The sequence below is a fragment of the Pistacia vera genome, unplaced genomic scaffold, assembly GCF_008641045.1.
Source record: "Pistacia vera cultivar Batoury unplaced genomic scaffold, PisVer_v2 Contig1143, whole genome shotgun sequence".
Lineage (NCBI taxonomy): Eukaryota > Viridiplantae > Streptophyta > Magnoliopsida > Sapindales > Anacardiaceae > Pistacia > Pistacia vera.
Genome location: NW_022195186.1, coordinates 176,671 through 196,414, shown reverse-complemented (window position 1 = coordinate 196,414; position 19,744 = coordinate 176,671). Strand labels below are relative to the sequence as shown.

At 42.1% G+C, this 19,744-nt stretch overlaps 1 protein-coding gene across 1 annotated transcript in view; it reads right to left on the bottom strand.

The window, feature by feature from the left end:
• Positions 1-19,744, bottom strand: part of LOC116144847 (cytochrome P450 CYP736A12-like) — a 28,063-nt gene extending 8,319 nt beyond the window's left edge. Inside the window, exons 1-2 of the mRNA XM_031430276.1 lie at positions 19,683-19,744; positions 17,508-18,411 (exon numbers count right to left, since the gene is read on the bottom strand). Coding sequence (XP_031286136.1) covers positions 17,508-18,411; positions 19,683-19,744 — 966 coding nt within the window. The remainder of the gene's footprint in view (positions 1-17,507; positions 18,412-19,682) is intronic.

Genomic DNA, 19,744 nt, shown 5'->3' with positions numbered 1-19,744 from the left:
CGCCTGGTCGGGAGGAAAGAATGAGAGTTAATCACAGACGGGCTCCTGACGATCAGCGAAAAGGAAAGAAGCCGAGCTATGAGCCCAAAAAGTCTTATGCCCCAGTTTCTCATCGCGATCGTGACAGGAACCAATATACTCCGTTGAATGCATTTGTATCGGCTATTCTTTACAAGTCAGAAGAAGCCAGCCTACTCGGAGAACTTGAGCCCATGAAAAATCCCCCATCGGCCAGGAACAGTAAAAAATACTATCGCTATCATCGAGATAATGGGCACCATACCGATGAGTGCCAAGCTCTCAAGCAGGCGATCGAAGACGTTAATAAGCAAGGACACTTCAAGGAATATATTGATGACTCCGCTCCCTTGAGAGAGAAAAATTAGGGGGAATCGAGTAAGAAGCATTGTGATCGCAAAGGGGTGTACACCCTCAATTTAATCTTCGGGGGACCGCACCTCGTGGGGAACTCGCAAGGTGCCTAAGAAATGTATGCTTGCGAAGCCCATCACGACCCTATCAGAGTGATGAGCACAGCGCAGCGACCACAAAAGGTTCGCAGGGATGAGGAAATCTCCTTCTCTGAAAAGGACGCGGCTCGACTACATCATCCCCACAATGACGCTCTTGTGATCACACCCCTCATAGGGCGCCATAATATTCACAGAATGTTAGTGGGTAAAGGAAGTGTTGTGAACATCCTGTTCGCTTCAACTTTCAAAAGAATGAATTTGGACAACGCCAACCTGGAGCCTGCCTCATTCCCTTTATATGGTTTTACAGGGGACCACCTACTCCTCTAAAGGACGATCTCACTCCCAATCACACTAGGTGACTTCGACGAAGTGACCAAGGTAATCAAGTTCTTGGTAGTGGATTGCCCATCCGCCTTTAATGGAATCTTGGGACGACCTCTGCTAAGACACTTCAAGGCAATCACTTTGATTTACTATCTGAAGATGAAGTTTCCCACCCCGACGGGGATCGGGGAAGTTAGCGGGTCTCAGCGTGCATCTCGCGACTGCTATGTGAAAGCAATATAGATGGCGTGAAAGGGGAAAGGCACCTCATGCGACAATCACAGACAGGCAATGGCGATCAGCCGAATTGAGCCACAGCCTAGCCCAGCCAAGGATAATATGGATCTTCGCATTCAGGAGTGCCCTTCCAGTGGGCCAGTTGAGGACCTGTCTAAAGTACTGGTCGACCAGAACAAACCGAGCAGGGTGTTAAGGATTGGGAACAATCTCAACCCGCAGCTCACCAGCGAACTGACTAGCTTCCTCAAGAAAAATATCAATGTGTTCGCATGGTCACATGCAGATATGGTTGGGATCAGCCCGGATGTTATTTGCCATGCGTTGAACATCGACAGCGAAGCCAAGTCGGTTCGTCAAAAGAGGAGAGCGATGGATCCGGAGCGGTACGATGCCTTGAAACTCGAGGTAAATAACCTCCTTCGGAGTAGATCTATCCGAGAAGCACTCTACCCGACTTGGGTTACCAACCCGGTCCTAGTGAAGAAGCCTAATTACAAATGGCAAACCTGCGTCGACTTCACTGACCTCAACAAGGCGTGCCCAAAAGACAGATTTCCCCTGCCAAGGATCGATCAGCTCATGGATGCCACCTCAGGGCACGAGCTGCTAAGTTTCATGGACGCGTACTCGGGTACAATCAAATTCTGATGTACGCACCGAACGAAGAGCATACATCCTTTGTTACAGACCAGGGACTGTACTACTACAGAGTTATGCTCTTTGGCCTCAAGAATGCTGGCGTAACTTACCAGCGGCTGGTTAACCAAATGTTCTTCGAACAGATCGGTAGAACAATGGAGGTCTATGTGGATGACATGCTTGTCAAGTCGCCTATCGCTTCAGATCACATAGCATATCTCGCTGAGATATTCGACATCCTACGACAGTTTTGAATGAAGCTGAACCCCCTCAAATGTTCATTCAGAGTATCCTCGGGAAAGTTCCTAGGGTACATGGTTAACCAATGGGAATTGAGATCAACCCCGAAAAGATCCAAGCTCTCCTCGATATGAAGAGCCCGACCAACAAAAAACAGGTCATGAGCCTGAGTGGGCGAATAGCAACGCTAAGTCGCTTCATATCAAGGCTAACAAACCGATGCTTGCCATTCTTCAATGTACTCAAGGCCAATAAGAAGTTCGAATGGACTCCCGAGTATGAGCAGGCATTCCAAAGAATAAAGGAACACCTCGGGAAGCCACCACTTCTGTCCAAGCCTCTCATGCAAGAGATCCTCTTTTTGTACCTGTTCGTCTCACAGTTCACGGTTAGTGCAGCCTTAGTTCGGGAAGAGAACATAATGCAATGGCCTGTATATTACGCGAGCAAGAATCTATTGGATGCCGAGATGCAGTATCCAGAAATGGAGCAATTAGGCTATGCCCTGCTGATCGCTTCCCGAAAGTTGTGACCTTATTTCCATGCCTATACAGTTCACATAATGACCAACTACCCGCTCAGGCAGGTCCTCCAAAAACCGGAGGCATCGTGTAAATTGCTCAAATGGGCCATGGAACTCAGTCAGTTCGATCTCCATTACAGACCGAGAGTAACTATCAAAGGGCAGGCTATTGCCGACTTCATATCAGAGTTCTCACATCACCCGACGAGTGAGTCGAAACAACAGTCCAGTGAAGTCATCCAAGAAACTGTCCAAAACCTGTCAATCTGGAGCCTCTACTTTGATGGATCATCAAACAGAAAGAGGGCTGGGGTAGGTCTTCTCCTATTTAGTCCCGAAGGGGCTCGTATTCATGGCATTCTCCGGTTCGGTTTCAAAGTGACCATTAATGAGGCCGAGTACGAAGCTTTGCTCGCTGGCCTGCAGTTGGCCAGGGAAATGGGCGCAACCACGATTAGTATCCATAGCGACTCCATGTTAGTCGATGGGGGAGTATCAAGCCAAGAAAGAAAACATGATCGGCTATTTGGAGAAAGCTAGGGCGGCACTCGAGCTATTCAAACACTTGACAATCACGCAGATCCCTAGAGATAGTAACTCTGTGGCAGATGCCTTACCAAGGATAGCCTCATCATTGGACTCGGATACACTAGAGAGCATTCCTGTTCGATTCATTGAGATCCCCAGTATCAGCCCGATCGAACAGGTCGTGAATATAACAGAGTCAAACTTATGGATGACCCATATCATTCGGTATCTCAAAGATAGGACCTTGCTCGGCGACAACGTCGAGGCAAGGATCATCCGAACAAGATCTGCTCGTTATACCCTCATTGGAGATCAACTGTATAGGCGAGGGTTTAGTGCCCCTTTACTCCGATGTGTAGACAGCGAAGAGGCAGATTACATCCTGAGAGAGATACATGAAGGGATCTACGGTAATCACACCGTCGCACGATCTCTTGCCAATAAAGTTGTTCGTCAAGGGTACTACTGGCCCCTGATCCAAGAAGATGCATACGACTTTGTCAAGAAGTGTGACAAATGCCAGTGGTTCTCGAACATACCGCAGGCCCCCTCTCACCAACTGACAACTATGACCAGCCCCTGGCCGTTCTCCATGTGGGGGATCGATCTCATCGACCCTATGCCAGTTAGTAAAGGAGGAGTAAAATATGTCGTGATCGCTGTGGATTACTTCACCAAATGGGTTGAAGCCGAACCATTAGCCACGATCACGATTAGAAAGCTCAAGGACTGCATCTTCAAGAACATCGTGTGCTGCTACGGAATTCCTCATACCCTTATATCCGACAACAAAAAAAAGTTCGACAATGAGGAGTTTAAACAGTTCTGCGACGAGTTGGGTATTCACAAAAAGTTTGCCTCCGTCGCAAGGCCGCAAGCAAATGGTCAAGTTGAAGTTGTCAACAAAACAATTAAGCATACTTTGAAGGCAAAGCTTGGCGCAGCCAAGGGAAATGGGGCCGATGACCTCCCTGAAGTCTTGTGGGCCTATAGAACAACTTCAAGAACCTCTACCTTAGAAACTCCGTTTTCGCTAGCATATGGCTGCGAAGCAATGATCCCTGTGGAGGTAGGAACTAGTTCACTTCGGAGGGACCTTTACAATGAAACAGACAATGAAGTGCTTATGCGTGCAAGTCTGGACCTAGTTGAAGGACATTGTAGCAAGGCCTAGCTAAGCATAGCGGCCTATCAGCAACGCGCGAAGAGGTTCTTCGACTCTAAGTTCAGGAGAAGAGACTTCTAGGTCGGAGACCTCGTTCTAAAGGAAGTTCTTCTCGGCACAAGAGAACCAAGTGCGAGAGTTCTGGGATCGAACTGGGAAGGTCCATACCGCGTTGCCGAAGTGATAGGACCAGGGACTTATCATCTCAAATGACTGAATGGTTCCAAAGTGCCCCAAGCTTGGAATGTTGAGCATCTCCGACCATATTATCAGTAATTCCGAACTCATTTTCCTTGTAAATGTCTTGATCTTTATGTAAATAACAAATGTCATACGTTCGTTTGCAATAATTTTTGCATGTAATTCTGTTCGCATAAGCGTGTTATGATTGTTCGCAGACTTGTGCTAATGATAAACAGTTAGGAAAGTTATAAAGTGAACTCATAACGAGATTGTAAAGGTAATATATTTCATTTAGCAAATGTACAGCGAGCGATGAACAAAAAAGAAAAATTCTCGCTCTACTCTAGGAAGAACGACCTCACATCAGCGCTGGTCGGCTGTAGGTTCTGAAGGGTGTCCCGAAGTCCCTCCCGGTTCAGCTCCTAGGGCTACCTCCTCCACATCCTGGTCATCAAGTTGCGCCATGGAAAAGAGCATCTCTCGCCAGTCCTCCGGAAGGTCGAACATGTCAAGTCATGGATTTTTCGGCCGTAGGGCATAGATAGACTGGATCACCCATTCAGTAGCCTTTTCCTCAACCTCCGCTCCCTGGGTCTATATCTGTTCGGTCAAGGAAGTAATTCTTCCCTGACTGAATTGGAGTTCGTCCTCAAGAGCCTGCCTTTGCTTCTCAGAGGCTTCCCTGTCCTATTCAGCTCGAAAGGCCCGCTCGTAGGTCGTTATTAGCTCTTGATCTTTCGATCCGACCTCTATAGATGCGAAGAGTCGCGTCCCTTTCACCTAGGAGCCAGTTCACCTCCACCGAGGATCGTTCTCTCTCTGCTGCAGCAACTTCGAGGTCCTGCTTCAGTTTCGCGTTCTCTTCCTTCAGTGTGACCTCCCCTATGACAACTCCCAACCAAACCTTCTACATGGATAATTGCATGGAGGGTAGAGCCTGCGAACAAAAAGAACAAGGTTATCAAAATTGGTAGGATAGCACCAACAAAGCTCGCTAAGGACAGCTTATTTACCTTGCTTAAGTGTTGGATTGATGTGGACATCAGGTCCACATCGCTGGAGTTCACAAACTCCTCAAACACTTCAACGAGTCCACACTCCAACAGTGTGAAGACGACTAGCTGCAGGTGCTCCGGCAGGTTTCCCATTGAATCCAGCACCAGATTATCCTCGTCGATGCCACCAGTAGAGCTCGTGTCGCCCGCCAGTTCCTTACCCGACCTCTGCTGTAATATCCTACTTGAGGTACGTATTTAAGATTTGCTGTATTAGTTAAAAGTTTATTGTTTCAACTTTAATTGAGTTTGTATGTTGAGTTGGTTGAATTGTCGCCTTGAAATTGGTTGAGTTTTGGTGAAGTTGAAAATCCAATCTTCGCCGGGGCGAAGAAGAAGCTTTGCCGCGGCGAGGAGGAGATTGCACCCACGGGTAGGTTCTGCCCTGTTTCACCAGGGCGACGCAAAGTTCTTCGCCGCGGCGACGAGCCTAAGACAAAGTTTCTTGAGTTCTCTGGAGAATTCTTCTTTTGGGACATAATGACCATTCTACCCCTAATTAGTAGGAAAAGTGGGGAGTAAAATGAAAGGAAATTTAGTAGAGATTGTGTTTGGATGGGGGTGTATTTGTAAAGAATCAAAGGATATAGATGGAATTTCCAAGGAAGAGCAAGGGCAAAATGGGAAAGGATGCTTATAATATGAACTAAAAAGGGTTAAGTGTAGAGAAACCCTTTATTTCTTCATTCCACCGCCTCTTCCATTTGCCCATTTTCTCTCAATTTCTCCATCCAATCTTCCAAGATTTCTAAGGGATTTAAGAGGGGTTTTGAGTAGAGATTTATCAAAGCATTCTAAGGTAAGGATTCATGCTTTAGATGTGAGTTTTTTATATTGTAGTGAAGTCTTATTGGTTGTTGCTGTCCTTGTGGTTGTTTTGGGTTGTAGAGAGGAGACATACCACAAAGGGAGAAAAAGTGCTAAGAAGTCATCTTTGCACAAAGTAAGTAAAACTACCAACACTTGAGTTTTGAATAAGCTTTTTGTGTAGAGATGTATGCATGTCAGTATGTAGTATGATTAATGAGAAAATTGAATGAGATGAGTAGCTATTTTTGTAGTTGTTGGATAGATTCCATGGTATGAGAAGTGTTTTAATGTGTATTGAGATGGAATTTGAGTGAAGTTTGAGAGATGTTGTGTGAGCTTTTTGGGAGTGCTTTTCTTGACAGGGATTATGAGTATTTGAGGGAGTGTTCTCCCATTTTGGATGTCTAGAGAATGAAGTATAGTAGTATTTTAGTAGAGTGTTTATATGCACATGAGTTGTTGATGAAATGCCTAAGTGAAATCTGCCCTGTCACTGCCGTAACTTTCTAAGTAATTTTTGGACATCTTACGATTTAACTGGGCTGAGACAAAAACATCAAGATGTAGCCGTGTTCTAGCTTTAAAAAGAGACCAAAACCGTAGCAATCTGAGCGTATAGCACAAGTTATGGCCATTTTAGTGTGACTGGTGCAGAATGACTGTTTTGAGGAAACCTTGTAGTTGGCATTTCATTAGTGCATAGGGAGCATGAGCTAGCTCTACACCTTTGTTTATACACTTGAGATGTAGCTTGAGATTTAGTAGAGAATTTGAGTATAAGTTCTTAAGAGTTAAGAGAAAGAGAATAGAGTAGGTTGTGCGATGGGGAACCCGTGAGTAAGGGTAGAGTTTTCCGCATGTACGCCGATTGAAAGAGCGGCACGAGTATCAGATAGAAAGGTGTGAGCCCGTGAGAGTGCATGCAGATGAGGGCTATACCGAGTACCCGAGAGAGAGGATTATATACTCACATGGCCAAGGGTTCCGAATCCATGCATAAACGAGTCCGATCGACTAGAATGAGTAGAGGTCATGTAGAGTGGGAGCGAGTCCCGGCGTGCCCCGGTAAGATGGGGTCGTGACTTGCTAAAGAGGTAATAAAAAGAGTTTAAGAGAAAGAGAAAGAGAAAAAGAGAGAAGTACCAAAGAGAAATTGAACGAGGAGTTGTAAGGAAAGAATTAGAGAGAGAGAGTTACGGGGCTAGCATGAGTAGAGGATTACTTATGAGATTATTTTAGTGCCACCTGTTGTTTTTCCATGTTTTGCAGGACCTAGGTGAGGACACTGTCGGATGGATGTCAGCGTTCAAGAAGGAGCGGTTACACTGTCCCTTATGTTTTTGATGACTTTTGTATATGTTATACATTTTATGTAAAAAAATGTATATGTTGTGAATATATAAATATATAATAAAAGAAAATTTTGGGCCCAATTTCTTTATGTATTTTATATGTATTTCTTATAAGCTTTTGAGTAGTGTGGCTATTACATCTGCCCAACAGTGCTTGCGACCTACCAGTTAATCACCCTCAAACTCAGTTTCTAATCCTCGACCTGGATTTGCTTTCTCTCTTCTTAGGTCACTGGGCGTTGTCTTCGTCCTCAAAAGGGCAGCCATTGGCCGAGGAGCACCCTCAGGTCAGACCAGGACGATCGCTAGAGGCTGAGAAGTCCTAGCAGGTTTAGCAAAAGCTCCCGTCATACCACCCTCGGCTGGGGGAACCACCGGGAGCGGCTTCAGCTTGGTTGACCTCATCCGAAGAAAGATGAACTGTTTCGGTCTTAACGATCTAGGCGCTTTTGGAGCATGGTCGCTTCACATGAACATCATTAGTAAAACGTTAATTTAAACAGAACAAGTCAAGATAGAACTACTTACGAGCTGGGGACTCTATAGGTCGCATTGACGTTGAAGAAAACCGTTCTCTTAAGATTTGCGGTCGTCACGAGCTTCTTCGCGTCAGAGCTCCCCTCGGGCAGAACACCTAAGGAAACAATTATGTCCGAGTCGAAGAGCAGCCCCAATCGGTAGTCTTATTAACTACAGAAACAACAGGTCGTTAGTAATAAAAATGCAGCGAAACCCATGAACTCGAAGAAGGAGAACCTACTCGATCTAGAAAACGGCAAGGCATCATAACGAAAGAAGAAAAACTTCGTTCGTAGGCCTCTACGTTTGAGGATAACGTGTATCCCTCCGATATGTAGGTCGCCTGGAAAGTAATATGAATCCTTGTCCTTGCTTTTCTTCAGGATATACGAGCAGGTGAGCTCTATCGCAGTTAGCTCGCCCAACCCATTTTTGTGGCACGCGATGTACATGTGACACCAGTCGTCACAGTCACAAATTAAACCTAAATACCGTAGTTAGCGGTAAGCAGGGTCGAATCCACAGAGAGCAAGACTAACGACCTAATGCATATTGAGTTACGAAAGAGAAATTGACAAAATGATTGATTAAAACTAAGGAAACTAATTACTTGCAGGAAATTAAAAGCATTAAATAAATTGCTAACTAAAACACAATATTAAAAGCGTTGCGCTACGGGTTCGGTTTGACTCAAGACCAACTCTCACAATTCCTTCCTCGCTCTTCAATTTCCTAATCCTACAAGGCTAGGCAAATCAATAGAATGGCTTCCGACAGCTAGGGATAATTTATCCTGTCTCCCCGTCGTCTTAGTTACAGATCGATTGGTTAAAGACTATCATCGACTAACCGAAAAACGCTAAACCCTTAAACACCACTAGTTGGTACAATGTTAACAAGTAAACAACTATCAACTGTATTATCCCATCAACTAATTACACAACAAATGCATTCCTAGTAGAAATGATATAAACGCTACTACAAAATTATTGCAATCAGTACGAAGCAATTTAAAGTCATACTCAACATCAATAATCTCAAACGACATTCAATTATGGAAAAGTTTATATCAATAAACGTTCTCAATGGACATTACAATTCAACACGTCGAGCATCAGAATAAATTAAAGCATCGCAAACAAACCGAACGAAAACAAATATAATCTGAATACAAGAAACTTAACAATGTCCAACATCGGGCTCATCCAACTAGTCGAGAGCTGATGAGGAGATCAATGGAGTCAATCTAGACCTCGCCTACACCGTAACAGACAACGGAACTCAGCCACTCATGGTGGTGATGCGGAGGCTGAAACAGTGGAAACAGAGGCGCATGGCGGAGAGGAGGTAACTGACAGTGATATGATGCGAAGAGGGGCAAAAATGACCAATGGACAGCCCGGAATACAAACAGCCGCACTTCGCCAGAAAATGTTAATTTCCGATGGGTCTTCCGAAAAACGGTGGCAGAAATGGGATCTGAAGGTACCGATGGAAAGCTCGGTGATGGGGAGTTCAGATCAGGTCCTGGCAAGTGAGAAGTCACCGGAAATGAGCAGGATCTGGGCTGGAAGATGAAGAGGCGCGGCGGCAAAATCGCTGATTCTGGCGGTTTTCGCGGCGGCTGAAACTTGGAAATGCTAGATCCGATCGTGGGGAAGGGAGATCAAGTCCTGGGGAGGACAACCTTCACTGGAAAACAGCCAAAATGGCCGAGAATGCGAAGCGTCGCGGTGGAAGGCGGTTTCACGGTGGTGATAACGGGATGATGGTGACCGAGCAAGGGGAAGCTGAAACGTCGTCGAAAATGAAGATGAGGGTCGCGGAGCTTGATCGGAGAAGGTGAAGAGTTTTGGTGGGCGGCAGCCGTTTCTGCGAACTTGCATTGGAGTTTTATACAAAATTGGAAAATTTCCATTTGGTCCCTGCACGATTGAAACATGACAGAATCAACCCCTTGAAACATGACATGTTACCCCTAAACAACATAAATGAGACAAAATCACCCTTAATCCATAAACCACAACCTAATATCAACTCAGATACTTTCCAAATCATTCCAAACACGTTAAATTCATAAGAAAAATATTAGGAAGCTATTTTCGTGAATAAATTCATAATTCTTTAATGTTCAATATACTTCAATTTAATCACACATAAGGTTTTATCACAAAATAGAGTCACTTTCATGACTCTAACACACTCCCCAACTTACTCTTTGCTCGTCCTCGAGTAAATTTAAAAGAACTCTTTCAACATTCTCACCAAATCATACACAACCATATTCATCAACAACCAAGATATTCATCAAAAGGTAAAGTGAAGAATTTGAATAACAAACAAACAACACAATCTAAATAATGAACTAAAGTTTTTGTCAAATTTGCCTATCTCCATTCAAGTTCTCAAACACACATTTTATTCATATCACAAAGTTAAAATGTCATGCAAAGCTCCCCAACTTATGTACATGCAACATATGCCATTTTCCACACAAGATTTTGACATATAATTTCTTTTTCATTCATCACTTTTTTTTTTTTTTTTTTTTTTCTTGTCTTAACTTCATAAGCTTTCTAGAAGGTCCGTGTAACGAGCTTTAGGTCAATGACTCCCAAACCAGATGGCTATAGGGCACTAAGTGTAGAATACTTCTCGAAATTACTCACTCGAAACAAAATAGGCCAAGTCAAGACTTTATTTCTTTTTTTTTTTTTTTTATTATTATTTCTTTTTTTTTTTTATAAAGCTTATGACTATGTAATGACTTCTAAGCTTTCTAGAGGACCCATGTAACGAGCTTAGGTCAAACGCCCAAGCTAGATAGCTTTAGGGGATTAGGTGTAGAACACCTCTCGGGCGTACTCACTGAGTCAACTAGGCTACAAATCAAAACCAAATCATAAGCAACATTTAAGCACTTTAACACACGCAAGATAATAAATGAAAATTTGCTCCATGGGCATGTAAAGTATGTGGGAGACTTGCATAAACACAAAACACATGAATTTACACAAAACAGTGTCTAACCACAATTATGGACAAACCTAGCACAAAATAGAACTAATAGTTCAATGTTTAAAACCATGTTGCAACAAAACAATTTCAAAAACCTCACAAAACCTTTCAACTGGCACCTCAATTGCTTCTAAAATGGTGATTGTGCATGAATTCATGAAATTTAAAAAAAGAATAACTCACTTTAGTTCACTTAACCACTTTTGGACTTACAGAGATAAGATTCAACTATTTTCAACAAAAACAACATCATCATACCACAAAAATTAAGCACAATCCATTCACACTAATCTCCATAAAGCATCATCAACAACACTTTACAAAAATATCACAATCTCCACAAAAGCCTCATCAACAACACTTCCCAAAAATATGATCAACAACATACTCCACAAAATAAAAATCAACAATCCCCAACTTAAAATGTAGTGCCTCAATGACCCAAAACTACAAACATCCTCCCCAACTTAGCATCAATGATCTCAGATGGCAATATGATCAATAACATAAAAGTCCCAACATATTTGAGAAACAAGAAATCTAATAAATACAAACTATAAGGTGGAGAGATAAAACCTGAGGAACAATGATGGGGTTGTCACCAACGGAGTTCGTGGAGCATGCGTAAGCGAAGCCTTGGATAGTTAATGAGTTTCCAAACATGGCAATTCCTGCAAAGACAAAAACAACAAAAAAAAAGCAATAAAAAAACATATTAAAAAGGTGGGTTGCCTCCCACTAGCACTAAGTTTTAAGTCTTCAGCCAGACTGAATGCAAACATCAAGTTCAAGGTGGTTGAAATGTTGGCGGTGCCTTACATGACCCTCGCCATTCAGCAACAAGTAGGGTATCACGAGGTCCCAAGAAGGCATATTTGAATTTAATACGCCATTTCATGGGCACAAGTCTTTTAAGAACTGGCATGGCATGTATGAGCTTAATGGCATCTAAAAGTGGAATACAAATCAGCCTTGTCTAAACAGCTCAACGTTTCCTCCATCCTAGTAGTTTTCTTAAAGTTGGATGCATTATTCGACTCTAGGTATTGAGGACAAGGTTCTACGGCATGTCAAAGCAGGGATAGTTCTTTCTCCCCAACTTCCTCGTTTTCATGTCTCGGCACACCTAACTCTATGGTGGTTCTCTTTCACTCCTCTCGGCTGGCTTCCCTCTAAGCCCTTTCTCTCCAAAATCAGCCTATAATTCCCTCTTAAGCTAGCTTGTTCATGACACCCCATCTGGTGAGGTGCACCATTGGGATTATTATAACTGACTCAGCAAATGGCATTCTCTCTCTTATAAACCGCTTTAGCTATTGACCAATTTGGGTCTCTAGCTTACTAATAGATTGGGAGAGAGATGTAATACTGATAATGCTGCTCTAAGTCATTGAACCTAGCATTCATGGTTTGGAGATTTGAGCCATCATTGATTCTAGTGAACTAGGAACTTAAGTGGGTTGTTGGACGGGGGGTGGGATCCTAGGGTGGGCGGGTGGTTGGACTGAATACATGCCCAATAATTGCCCTGTTGATTGGAAGAACTAATGACATATTATGGGAGACATTCTGAGTGTTCTGCTTCCATGAAAAATTAGGATGGTCATGCCACCACTATCAATGTGTTCGAATACAAATCATTCGTCTCTAGAAACCTTGTGCATCTTGCACTTGCTCCTCAAAAGTGTAGGGAACTGGTTCCTCAATGTGTACTCAACAGCTAAAAGGTCTGAAGGATAAAAAAGACATCCTGACTTGTCCTACCGGGAGGTGGTTGCCTAGAAGCTTGCCATGTATAGATATGAACATGTCAAATTGATAGGCTAAAAACTCCAACTTGGAGTCATATCGTCCAAAGGAGAAAACTCATAAATGCCACCATTCCTAGGCGGGTGCCCTATGATAGGAATCTAGAAGCTAGATGGTTGTGCAGGGATACAGATTATTATCATCTACGTGCTTTCTATATTCAAATCCAAGGGTACTAAAATTGGTTGATACTACTATCTACCAAGCATTCATTACAAGTGTACCAAAGGTTCCACAACAACCACAACATCAAAATTAAAAGAAAAAGAGAAGGAAAAAGAACTAAAAGCAAATCCTAAAAAGCAAAATCAAAAAGCACACATAAAGAAAATAAAGCTAAATATGATAACACCCTAAAAAAAAAAATCCACATACAACAATTAAAACAAACAGTCAAACAAAAAGAAATTTACTAAATCAAAAACAAATCTATGAATAAAAACAAAATATGCAAAACTAATACAAACATGCAAACTAAATGAACACGAAACATGGAAACATCACACAAACGTTAACAAGAACTAAAAAGAACTAAAGCTAAAAAGATTAGAAAATATCACAATCGGGTCATGCTAAACTTTGTGCTCATGACACACTGCAACGTTTCCCCAATTGCGATCTTCCTGCAAAATAAAAACAAACACGAATGAAACTGTCCTAATGAAAATTAAAGAACATAGAAAAATTAGACTTAAAGTATTACAAACCCAAATACACACAAAGTCAAAAGCACGTTGCTCCCGGCAACGGTGCCAAAATTTTGTTACACTAGTCATCACAGTCACAAAATTAAACCTAAATACCATAGTTAGCAGTAAGCAGGGTCGATCCATAGAGAGCAAGACTAACGACCTAATGTATATTTGAGTTAACGAAAGAGAAATTGGCAAAATGATTGAAAACTAAGGAAACTAATTACTTATAGGAAATTAAACGCATTAAATAAATTGCACTAAAAAACAATATTAAAGGTTGTCGATATGGGTTCGGTTTGACTCAAGACCAACTCTCACAATTCCTCTCCTCGCTCTTCAATTTCCTAATCCTACAAGGCTAGGCAAATCAATAGAATGGCTTCCGGCAAGCTAGGTATAATTTATCCTGTCTCCCCGTCGTCTTAGTTACAGATCGATTGGTTAAAGACTATCATCGACTAACCGAAAAACGCTAAACCCTTAAACACCACTAGTTGGTACAATGTTAACAAGTACAACCTATCAACCTGTATTATCCAATCAACTAATTACACAACAAATGCATTCCTAGTAGAAATGATATTAAACGCTACTACAACTTGATTGCAATCAGTACCGAAGCAATTTAAAGTCATACTCAACATTCAATAATCTCAAACCGACATTCAATTATGCGAAAAGTTATATATCAATAAACGTTCTCAATGGACATTATCAATTCAACACGTCGAGCATCAGAATAATATTAAAGCTTCGCAAACAAACTGAAACGAAAACAAATATAATCTGAATACAAGAAACTTAACCAAATGTCCAACATTCAGGCTCATCCAACTAGTCGAGAGCTGATGAGGAGATTAATGGAGTCAATCTAGATCTCGCCTACACCGTAACAGACAACCGGGAACTCAGCCGCTCATGGTGGTGCTGACGGAGGCTGAAACAGTGGAAACGAAGCTGATCATGGCGGAGAGGAGGTAACTGACAGCGATATGATACGAAGAAGGGGCAAAAATGACCAATGGACAGCCCGGAATACGAACAGCCGCACTTCGCTGGAAAACATTAATTTTCCGGCGGGTCTTCCAAAAAACGGTGGCGGAAATGGGATCCGAAGGTACCGATGGAAAGCTCTGGTGATAGGGAGTTCAGATCAGGTCCTGGCGAGGTGAGAAGTCACCGAAAATGAGCAGGATCTGGGCTGGAAGATGAAGAGGCGCGACTGCAAAATCGCGAATTCCGGCGGTTTTCGCGGCGGCTGAAGCTTTGAAATGCTAGATCTGGTCGTGGGGAAGGGAGATCAAGTCCTGGGGAGTCCAACCATCATCGAAAAATGGCCAAAACTGGTCGAGAATGCGAAGCGTCATGGTGGGAAGATAAAGCGTCGCGGTGGAAGGCGTGTTTCACGGTGGTGATGACGGGATGATGGTGACCGGAGCAAGGGGAAGCCGAAACATCATCGGAAATGAAGATGAAGGGTCGCCGGAGCTTGATCGGAGAAGGTGAAGAGTTTTGGTGGGCAGCAGCCCCGTTTCTGCAAACTTGCATTGGAGTTTTATACAAAATTTGGAAAATTTCCATTTGGTCCCTGCACGATTGAAACATGACAGAATCAACCCCTTGAAACATGACATTTTACCCCCTAAACAGCATAAATGAGACAAAATCACCGTTAATCCATAAACCACAACCTAATATCAACTCATATACTTTCCAAAATCATTCCAAACACGTTAAATTTATAAGAAAAATATTAGGAAGCTATTTTCGTGAATAAATGCATAAATTCTTTAATTGTCTCAATATACTTCAATTTAATCACACATGAGGTATTTTTATCACCAAAATAGAGTCATGCCAACAGCGATCATGTACGCGTTTGACGTGAGTTGCATCAGTGCAATGCCGAAGTGATCTAGGAACGACCTGACGAAATGGTGGAAAGGAATCAGATATTTCCTCAGAAATCACGGCCATCCCACTTGGCGGATGCCAAGCTGTGTGTGTCCCATCGCAGAGAACCTCCACATTGATACCATACTATTTTATCACTCGCTCGAGCTCATCCCTGGTAAGCACCGAGTAGATCTCTTGAGTGAGGCTCACAGGAGCATCCTGCGCAGATAGGCCGGCCCCTTCCTCGGGTCTGGTTGTTGGGTCCATTATGCTGCAGTCTGCAAAAGCAACAAGCAAGAAGCCACTTAGCCATTGTGCGCTATTTGGCACGATGACGTGGGAAAAGAAAAAACTTCCTAAATCCCAAAAACCCTAGCAGAGTGTTTCGAGCCGCCATTCACGGCTTGAACCCAGCAAGAGTGTCTCATTCCCGATAACTATCAGAAGACTAATGCTGTTCAACTACAGAAGAAAAAATAAAATAGAAACTATTCTCACCTCTTGGAGTGTGAAAATGGCTTCTTCTGCTTCAAATGGCTTCTTCTGCTTCAGATGACAGGAACGCGCTGGTTTAGGAGGCTGAGGATCTCAGTTTGCGAAAGTCTATTGTTCTCTCTGAAACAGACGCATAATAACAATGCTTGAGAAAATTTTGTTTTTATAAGGGAATGACACTTGGTCTCCTCTGAATCGAAACGACGTCAGGCCAGAAGGGCGCCTCACCGTTGATCACGACCACTCGTCGCAAATCAGGCGGGGGAGACTAACCGTCACGATTCGAAAAAACCTAACCGTCATGTGTTTCTCGCTGAAAAACTCAAACAACGATACTCTCCCACTCCGCATTTAATGCGCCTCAACCTGCATTCAATGTTTAGATAGGGAATGTCGTTTCAGAATGTCACGCATTTAATGCACCTAAGTCTGCATTCAATGCTCTGATAAAGAGTGTCGTTTCAGCCTGTCACGCATTTAATGCACTTGGCTAGCACTTATTATGTGTAGAGCATGTCTGATAGAGCAGAAACTGTTTCATTAAATGTACCCATATTGAAAGTACAACATATAACATCTGAAGAGGTCATTATATAGAACACTCTTCGTTAGGCTAGTCGCGAAGCGACGTGACCTCTCGATCATGTCGTTCTGGTCGCAAAGCGACGTGACCCTTAATAGTCATTCGGTCCCGAAATAGCATGACCCTTTTAGCAAAGGATTCTGTGTAATCAGGTTGTATACTCTGGAAGGTCAGGTCGCTCATTCTTAAAAGCAATAATCACGCAAGGTCACACTATTACAAAAGCGCGACCTCGATCTCTCTTTAACCAGCTCGGGATCACCAGAACTTCGAAGACGTCCAGCCACGGCATGAATTATACTTTTCAAGGTCCAATCCTCAAACCTTAAAAACTAGGAGACTTCTGTTATGCCTAAGGAAAACAAGGCTGATGTAGATCAGGTCAGCATGTAAAACTCAGAACTTGGGAACCCACAGCCAAGTCACGTGACAAAGAAGTAGCCTGCTTCTATCAGTGTAGTGGGAGCGCGCCAGGCCAGCCATGAGCTGGAGAGCTTCCACGTGTCCAATTGCATGCACTAAATCATGCAAATCGTTCTGGAAAATGGGTAATGGGACATAAAGGAAGATTTGTACGGATAATCCTACCAACTCACAGATTCAGCAATCATCACTTTAATCCATCCAACTATAAATTGAGAGTTCCTCTCTCAATTTCGGGATTAGCTAATCTCTCAAAGAAATAGCATATACTGTATTTCTCTTTCTCTCACTTGTAAACATCATTTGTAAAGTCAGCTCACTGACCTCGACCAGGTCGCTAACATTAATACATATCAGTGGACGTAGGACTTGCTTCCTTAAAGCATCCGAACCACTTTAAAAATAGTCTTGTCATTCTCTTTCACTCACATTCAAACCGTTCACGTGTGTCTTTTGGGCCCACTCAGCATTGCACACGCTCGTTTAGTTGGTGTCCAAAATCTAGCATCAACAAATAATTCTCGGATTGCTTACCAAGAGCATGGCCTTGACGTGCTCTCGCTCAATCTTGTATTTGGTTTCTTCTGAACCCACGAAGCTCAACTTGACATCAACAATGTCCTTTGTTCTATTTTCATCCTCAGAATCAACATGCTCATTAATAACCCTTTCCAAGAAGTCATCAAACACCTTGGAAACCGTCTTCATTCGCTTGGTCAGCCCCTGCAGATCAAGTGAAGCAATTTGAGGAATGTAATCACCCAAGTTAGGAATGGCCGCCAATTTTGTACCCTCGTGAATCGGAGTGTTGAATCCTCTCTCATCAAGCTCGACATCCGCATATTTCTTCCTAAACACCATTCTGCAAGTCAGATCTGAACTGAGAGATGAGACCTTGTCACTTAGATCAACCGCAACATCGGCAGCAGCTGCCTCTTTTATGTGCTCAATCAAGAGATCAAGCTCTTCTTTTCTCATGGCCTTGAAAGAACTAATCTTAGCACTGCTAAGAAGTTCCAGGGTGCAAATCTTGCGCATGGCTCGCCAATAAGATCCATAAGGCGAAAAGGACAAGTTCTTTTGCCTATAACCTATGTGTTTTGCAGCTTCAACAGGAGGCCTGCTGGCAAAAACAAGGTCTTGAGTTTTTAGGAACTGCTCAACAGTGTGAGGTGATGAAACAACAATAGTAGGAATCGAGCCTAAACGTAAGAACATGATGGAGCCATATTTTTTGGCAAGTTTATGAAAATCTTTGTGAGGAAACTTTCCCAACAAATGAAGGCTTCCGAAAATTGGGAACCCTCTAAGACGTGGAGGTAGTCTCTTAGTTTTTGAGTCTTTTTTCCAGAGAAACGCTTGGAGGAAAAAGACAAGAGCTAAAAGTGCAAGTGAAGTCCATGTCCAAGACAAGATGGTGAGATTGTTTTGGTCACTTCTAGTTGTGAAGACAATTTAACAAAAACTCCTTGAAGGGGAGGAACTGGTACCACACAAATATTTATCCTTAACTTTGACAATGCAAGGAAAGGACAGAGATACTGAGTGAATATTTAGGAAAAATAGAGGAGTATCTTTATAGCAAGATAAAAGCACCTGCAAATTTTTACTACTTCGCGAAACCAAATAGTGTTTATTTTATTTTATTGTTTTTTGTTTTTTCAACCACTTGAAGTAAAAATTTATCAATAAAACTATGCTTACAACTTTTTTAGACAACCCTAATGTGGTAGCTCATGATTGGTCAACTAATATTAAGGCAAATCGGACCCACTGCAAGTTAACCAATCACAAACCACCACATCAGGGTTGTATGAAAAAATTGTAAGTGTAGTGCTTCTCATGGGAATCTTTCCCATAACTCTGAACAATCTGTAATTAAAGAACAACACATTAATAGTAAGAGGGAAAATTGTAGAGAATGCTATTTTCAAACTCTAAATATCATAATTTATCAATTAATCAAGAAAATGAGGAATTTCCTCAACAACTACTTCAATATATGCCTTAAAAACACGTATAAATTAACTTTAAGGAAACATAAATTGTTATATTATAGCTTTTCTATGTATACTTGATAGTGTATAATTGATTCACTTAGAGAATTTTAACTAAAGACAAAATCAATAATAAAGATCATTGAGGATTGACTAGTATTAATTCAATGAAAGAGAACAAAAAAGTTTATGGAAAAATATATTGTTAAGTAAATGATACTTACCATTTTGTAACTGTTGTATGATTGTATCAATGTAACTCTCTGAACAATCTTCATAGTTCAACTCTTGTAACTTTGGCATGCTTAAGCCTCCTCCAAAAAAAGTCTTCATCTTGGAGCATTCACGCACATGTAAAGTAGTTTTTCATGAACGACTTCCTTGGGTTCCATGGTGTACTTTTCTTCCAGTGAAGACATCTTCGCCTTGAGCTCTTCTTCAATCTTGCCATTACTCAAGTGTGTGATTGTGTGTATGTGAGAGAGTATCATATCAATACCAACTAGGATAAGTATTCAGTACTTGTCTACCCAAACAAACATTTTGTGGCGTCATTTTAATTTACCTACAAAATGGTAATATTAATTAATAATTATTTAAATTAATAATAAAAATGAATATTCAGTTTGACTGTTTGGTTGAGTGCAGAGAGTAAAAGTGGAATGCAAATTGCATAATAATTATGTTCAATGATGCATCATCTAAGACTAACAAGAAGCCATACTTCTTGTGAAGCTTCACAAGTTCAACCATTGGTGCAATGTCTCCATCCAT